The sequence below is a fragment of the Apis dorsata genome, unplaced genomic scaffold, assembly GCF_000469605.1.
Source record: "Apis dorsata unplaced genomic scaffold, Apis dorsata 1.3 scaffold_28, whole genome shotgun sequence".
Lineage (NCBI taxonomy): Eukaryota > Metazoa > Arthropoda > Insecta > Hymenoptera > Apidae > Apis > Apis dorsata.
In genome coordinates this window covers 290071-297683 of record NW_006263330.1, presented here as the reverse complement: position 1 = coordinate 297683, position 7613 = coordinate 290071, and the positions used below count along the sequence as shown (strand labels likewise).

General features: G+C 31.3%; 2 protein-coding genes across 2 annotated transcripts in view; one reads left to right on the top strand and one right to left on the bottom strand.

The window, feature by feature from the left end:
- LOC102679309 (ester hydrolase C11orf54 homolog) overlaps positions 1-209 on the bottom strand; it is a 1693-nt gene extending 1484 nt beyond the window's left edge. The window contains exons 1-2 of the mRNA XM_006608017.2: positions 108-209; positions 1-27 (exon numbers count right to left, since the gene is read on the bottom strand). Of these exons, the coding sequence (XP_006608080.1) occupies positions 1-27; positions 108-186 (106 nt within the window). The 5' untranslated portion in view covers positions 187-209. The remainder of the gene's footprint in view (positions 28-107) is intronic.
- Positions 210-1509: 1300 nt separating this feature from the next.
- The window catches only part of LOC102679522, an 18591-nt gene continuing 12487 nt past the window's right edge, over positions 1510-7613 (top strand). The window contains exons 1-4 of the mRNA XM_031510909.1: positions 1510-2152; positions 2822-3055; positions 3124-3314; positions 6538-6805. Coding sequence (XP_031366769.1) covers positions 3295-3314; positions 6538-6805 — 288 coding nt within the window. The 5' untranslated portion in view covers positions 1510-2152; positions 2822-3055; positions 3124-3294. The remainder of the gene's footprint in view (positions 2153-2821; positions 3056-3123; positions 3315-6537; positions 6806-7613) is intronic.

Below are 7613 nucleotides of genomic sequence, written 5' to 3'. Positions count from 1 at the left end.
AATTTCTAATTAATCCTTCCTTTAACACTTTGCAAAAAGAAAAAAAAAAGAATATATAAATATAATATTCTTAAAATTTTAAATTATAAATTTTATTTAAAATTTACCATCTTTTATTTCATCAAGGGAAGGGACATGTAGATTTCTTTTTACTATGGTAAGTTCATTGATATTCAAAGTAGTCATATTTAATATATGAATATATGAAATTAACTGAAAATTTGTTTTTATATTATATATTAATAAAGATTTTAAATAATTTTACATAAATTTCACAATTATGCAAATATATAGTTCAAATATAGTTTATATAAGAACTATATTATTGAGAAATGGTAAAACACAAAAACTTGAATATGTTGTCATCACAAGATTTGCTTTATCTAATCATGTGTTTGAGTATGACCTTATTTCATAAGAGTTAATATCAGTTATGTTATTTTTAATTACAATAATTTTTATATAATCTCTATTTTATGTATTAATAGTTACATATATTACATATATATATATAATTCAAAATATTTTACTGCGCATTTTTTGCATTTTTATTAAGTTTTTAAATTTTCTTTAATTAAGGTTTATATATATTAATAAATTTAAATATTGATGAATCAAATAATTTAATATAAATTAATATATGTATATCATAAAATGTAGCAATGAAATAAAAATAATCAATTTACGAATTATTTTCTAAAGTTCTTAAAAAATTTTATTATTGTATAAATTGTATAAATTCTAAAAAACAAAAAAATTAATATTTTAATACATAATATTATATTAAATAAAAATATAAAAAAAATTAAGAATATATTAATAAATAATAAAAATAATACAAATAAATAATAAAAATAATAAATGATTAAAATCAAAAAAATAAATTTTTAATTTTAGAATTCATAAAATAATTATATTTCTATGGAAAATTTTAATAAGTGCGAATAAGATAATAAGATAAATAAATACGTTTTATGAAAAAAAATTTCAAGTATGAGATATACATATACGATAAAAATTTTCAATTGACGTCAGATACTTACTAGTTAGAAATTACTTATAGTTCTCTTCAGAGATGGCAACACGATGCACTTATATTCAAGTAATCAAATATACGCGCGCGTCAAACAATCTAAATAACTTTATAATCATTAATATTTTCAATGAAATTTGTTATTAATAATTATATTATCTTGCAAATAAATTTTTCTCTTTATACATATTTTGTTATAAATAAAGAAAAAATTATGCATTTTAGATACTTTTTAATAGTATTTCTTTGCATGATGTTTTATATGTTATATATGTATTAAATAAGTAAATATTTAATAATAATAATGAAATTTAAAATTTGAAAAAAGATATATTTTTTATTTTCTATTATATCTATTATATAATATTCTTAATAAAATAAATTTGCAAGATAATTTATAATGTAATTTGTTTCATGTCAAAATGATGCGATATGAAAAATTGAAAAGAGGGTTGGCATATGTCGATGTTCGGTAGGGTTGTGGATGCGCATTGGACAGCGAGAAATCTATCGCGAGTACTAGTCAACGTTCCTGGATCGTATCGTCAGTATGCGGTCGCGCATTCCATGCGAAAACACCTGTTTGTTGTTTTGATTTCTCTATCGTTTTTTCGGTCCTAAATCGCGTTGAATATCACATATTTATTCATTTGTCTAACGTCTAAAATAGAAAAAGAAACTTTTAATCATAATTATTAAATATTTTAAAAAAATAAATACAAACATTAATTTAGAGAATATTTATATTTAATATTCTTGAATTAAAGTAAGAAGGAAAAAAGGGGAAAAAAAAAGAAAGAACAAGAAAAATATTTTGATTAAGAGATTTTAAAAAATAATTAAATATTAAGAAAAATAATTAAAATAAATATAATTAAATAAATGATTAATAGAATAATTTTGAAATTATCGATTGAGATCGAAGAAAAGGAAGCATCGTTAAATGCATATTGGTATATCCGTGTGATAAACGAGAAATAAGAACAAAGATATTGTGGAGGAAGAAAACGAAACATAAACAGAGAGAAAGAGTGAAGGAGAAGAAGAGTTTTAACCGCGAGAGAGGAACGTCCTCGTGATTTCAACCACGTGTATCTCGTGGTCCTCGTTTAAACACGCGTAAGAGCAATTTTCTCTATTGACGTACGCCGGTTGTTCGTGGTTGTTCGTATTGACACTTTTGTCTCTTTGCAACGAATTTATTCGCGGATAGAAACCAGCATGCAATTTTTTTTTAATTTTTTTTTACATGCATCTTTTTTCAACATTAATGTAACCATTATTCCATCATTTTTTCTTTTTCTTTTTTTGTAGCATGCAATTAATTTAAATGTAATTGTTAATTTCCAATTGGATTTTAGAAATTTACATATTATAGATCAAAATATTCCTTGTTAATATTTATGAAACATTTTTCCTTACTTTTATCTATCTTGTAAAATTTCCTTTCACGAAATTCTTTCATTATTTTGGTAAATTAATTACAAAAAAAATCATTTTTATCTATGTGATTCTAGACGATTTCTTGTTTCATTCTCTATAATAAAAAATAAAAAGCTGCAATAATTTTTTTAATTCCAAGATTGCAATTAATTCCAAAATGTAACTTAGTTACATTCGACTCGGATTGAAAATAATTCTTTTAAGAATAGTACAAATTTGAATCGATTATATCAAATTATTTGCTTTTTCTAATATCATATTATCAGGCACGGATAAAAATTTATTTAATACATTTTTCGTCTAACGACTTTTCTTTAAAATATTTAAAATATTATCATTAAAAAGAGGAAGAAAGAAAAATTGAAAAAAGGAAAAAAAAGAAGAAAAAGAAGAAAAAGAAGAAAGGAGGAATACGAAAATTTTTTCCATTAATAACATTCAACGGAAATGAATAACGACAATGATCGATCGATCAATTGTACTTGATAGAGGCGAAAGAAAATCATTTGAATCCGAAATGAAAAAGACGATGATCCGATAATGTTTAGTCGTAGTCACAGTAAGACAGGGATGTGCAACGTATGTATATACGTAAGATTGCAGCTCGTAGATTATTTGTAGTCGTTGCTATTGAGATGGTTTGATAGTAGCCCCTTCCCCGCTCATATCTTTATATCGAGACTGAATGGACAGAGAGAGCAGCCTCCTCTATGAGATAATACGCCTGGTTGTACCTAAGTCATTCAGGCCTGAAGTCGGATCCATCGAATCGCGAGAGATCGCGCGAGGTGAGGGTGGACACCGTAGCCCCTGCAGTCATGCTCACCATACAAAACGAGTGAGTATATCGGTTTGCATGCGATTGGGTAGCCACTCTTCGGCTTCATCGATGCATCTGCGGATACTTGCCATTCCCGTGCTTTTTCATTTCCTCCAGCTTTCCAGAAATCACCGCCATGCCGATGCCTTTCCGCTTCGAGCTTTTGATCATGAGTTTCAGGAATCGCCCTTCAATTCACTGATTATTAATCTTATACGTTCCAGGATTAAAACAAATGATCTAAATCACGAAAGTTAATCCTCCTCGACGATTTTTCGATATATATCGATTTATTTATTTTTCTACATTTTGGCACATTGCGTCTCGTTAATTAATCTTTTCATTCGTTTAAGATAAACTTGAACACTATCTATCCGTATATTATATCCATTGATACGCGCTTTATGAAAATCTTGCTTTTATAATTTCGGGTTCTTTTCCCCCCCCTCGACATCTTCTCACCAAAGAATAAAGCAGCGACGCTTGGCTTAATACATTCATCCACTCTTTAAACTTTCTTTCAGCGATGGAAGAATCATAGTCTTTCACCTTCTTTGTTAATGGTTTCATGGTGATTATGCGGCTTATAGCAATTTTTTAAACGACGTGCATAACGTATATACTTTATTAAACAATACATAGTATCGATTTTTGAATCTTCTTACAGAATTTTGGTCTATTCGTATTTTTAATATATTTTATCGATCAGTTATCACGAGTAGCGAATCTTTTCGTAAGAATGTTCTAAGATTGTAAAAATACGTAAGAGAACGTACGTAAATCGTTTGAAGAGCTTATATATATATATATGAAATCTGTGACACGATACACGCAATTACGAAGGTGCGGTTCCGGGTAGATGCCGTGACGTGGTTCCTCGGATCGAGTCCCTTTGCATCGTGTGTAGCAACACGGCAATAAACCACTACAGTAACGATGCATAATCTAATGGCGGGTTGCCTCCTGCGATAAGTATGGGACAGCTTGCTTCGTACCTCTCTGCGGTTCATTAATTGCAGCTTGCTCTCTCGACTAGCGTGCTGTTATTCCGATCGTCCAAGCGGGACAACAACAACCAGGGGTTGAAAGAGAAAAAGCCTCGTCACACACGTGTCTACAATAATGCCTACATTCTTAAAGGGAACCTTAGAAAGAACTACGAGTTTCCTTTGTTTTATCTTTTTTCCAGTTTCCTTCTCGGACGAGGATATTAATCGACCATTAACCGACAATTCATGCACGTAAATCGAGTTCGCTGCACACCAATTTCAACATCGTTAAATGGGAATCTTTGCCTCGAATTCGTTCGAATTCGTGAAAGATTCCGACGATTTTACAGGTTCCTATGCACGAAATGTACTGTAAAAGCGATCTCCGATAAAAGTAATTCGCAAGATTTACTTTCCGACATTCGTCTCCTTCGTCTTACATGATCGTTTCTTTTCTTAACAATTTTTCTTTGCAATCTTTTTTTCTTTCTTTGAATTAAAAATTCCCCCCATTTCTGGCATCGAACTTTTTTGTTTCTCATCAGACATACATCGTGTCATGGCCGTTTGACTTTCCTCGAATCCCTCGCGAGTCGTAATTGCCTGCGTCTCGACAAATATATCGCGTGATATATTCGGATTAATAGACGATGCACTCCCGTGTACTCGTTTGTTGGAATATGCAATTTTATCAAGTATCTATTATCTAAGATACTCGATAACAACCTGTAATTAATTGGCACCCATGTATCTTCTGTTAAGAGATTTTCATAAGAGAAACAAATCCGTGTTCGTAATCCGTACAACACGAAACGAAATTTGTAATTGTTCCCGCAAATTAGACGAAACGAAATAACAAGGAATATATATATATACGATTTAGGAAAACTTTTCACTTTGAAATATTTGATTTTAAGATTTCATTAATGAACGAAAGTTTAGAGAAATAAAAGGATCTTAAACTCGCCCGGTTGTTTGTGAGATTATTACTTCGTATTCAGAGAACAACAGAGGCAACGCGCGTCACCAATGATCATTTTGTTTGGCTGCGGTTTACGGAAGTCAGCTGTAAGCAACAGTCTCCTCTGTTCCTAGTTGCGCGTTCTATATTAAACTTAACATAGCAAACGTTATTTTCCGGATTAATTTAATTTTAAGACGTTTAAGATGGCGAAGGTAAATTGCAAAGATGAAAAAGAAACTTTAATATCAATCCTCAGTTCTCGTTTTTCGTTATTCGATTAATCGTTGCGATTTCGCAGCGAGAGAGGATATAAAAAAGATGATCGCAATTGCGAAAGGGAAATGAAAAAAAAAAAAAAAAAGAAAGAAGAGAGTGAACGTGCTTACTAATTTGCGTTTAAAATTACACTCGAAAATCAACCACTATTCAACGATTGGCCGTTGTTTGTTCAATCCCTTCCTTAGACGTTTAATTTTCTTTCATTACGTGTAGAAGAAAAACACGTGTATCAAAGGAATTTCTCGTGCACATCGATGTCAAAGGCTTTCCTTTCTTCCCGAGGCCTTGCTCGTTCATTACTCGTTTGCTCGATTATTTAATTTCCCTGGTGAATGGAAGGGAGACAAAGGGAAACCCGTGGCATCGGAAAATCATGAATACATGTGTATCGTCGTGTTCAATGGATGGAAAATATCTCGTAGATTAAAGTATCGTTACATATCTTGTTACGTATTAAATTTGTAGTTTTATATTTCAACGTAACCCTGAAAAATAATATTACACGCCGATATACACGAAGTATACCCATATACAATTTATTTCTTTATTCTGCTTTAACACAGGTTAAAGTTTCGATCAGAAAAAAAAAATCGCTTTCGCATGCTGCGCACTTAAAAGTAAATACTCTTCCTTTAATGCAGTTAAATGCAAAATAGCTCGCATAGTTTAATTAAAAGAGCTTGCCTCGCTTGTCATCTCTACACCCTCGCACCCTTCTCTTTCTACTCGTGTACAAACAATTCAATGTATACGCATGCTTTATATATATATCTGTAACCAGTTTACTACATGTTTACTACACCGGTTATATTCTATCGATAAATAATTCGAATTTATCGTATTAAAGCGCGCATCGTGATACTTTATAACCAGAGATGTAAATCGATGTAAATCGTAAACATCATCGTGAACGCGATCTTGGTTAAGAGTTGGTTGTGTCGTCACACAACGATCGAAGTAAGGGGTTCTCGGTTGCGAGAAATTCAGGGAAATGGTGACGTTATTTCAGCATGTCGCCGCGTAATGGCTCGTGCGTGGCGGAAGTAAGCTCGGTGAGGAGTCTTTCGTCGGACGATGTCTCGGCGACGAAGACGAACCGGAAGAAATCCTGCTGGGCACGTGCTACGGATCCGGCTCATCGCCGTGGACGTCGAATTCAGTTGTTGCAGATGTTGGTTTTGCCATTCATACCGATCCTAGCATTGATCGTCCAGACAGCTAATACCCTCCACGATATCTTGATCTATCGGCAGGAGGTCTCTGACATCGAAACGCAGGTAATTCTAAAGAATTAAATCTTCCTTCAATTAAATAATTTATTCACACTTTTGACGATTTGTTGCTCTTCTCGTTACTTTAACTTCGATTTTCTTTCTCTTTCAAATTCGAGAGTCAAATAAAATTTCTAAAAAAAGATTTCGAAAAATAAAGTTTGTTGGTTCGCAATTTTCATCACGAAATATAAACGTGTAATTTAACGATAATCGATCGATGAACTATGCGAAAGGAACGAAGGAGCGAGTAAACATGCGCCACACCTACGCATTCATTCTTTCAATCGTAGTGCTACGATCCCACTGTCCATTTCTTCGATTGTTTCACGGTATAGATTATGACAACGAATTGATTTGCAAACACTTTATCGATGATTTATAATGATTTTATGGTTTATCTATACGATAGGATAATTTTTCTGAAAAATGAATTTCTTTTCCTCTCTCTTCTTAAACTTGATTAAATCGTATCACTGTGTGTTACGATGTTATCTATCAAGATTTTAATTAAAAAATAAATTTTCAAATATATACAATGATGTAATTTAGTAAATTTTTATTATTTTTTTTTTTCGGCAATTTATTTATCGCTCTTTTTAACGAAAAAAGAAAAAAAAAAAGCATTTGTTATTGCGAAATATACGATGATTACTAAATCGGTATATTTTATGGTTGACCTCGATTTCTTCATTTTCCAGTTCAATGCCTTCTTTAATGTACAGTCGCTCCTCTTAATATCGGGCATGCTAAATTTTAATGAAACTTAATTCGACTTTAACGCGCTCATACGAATTTAACAATAACGAATTAG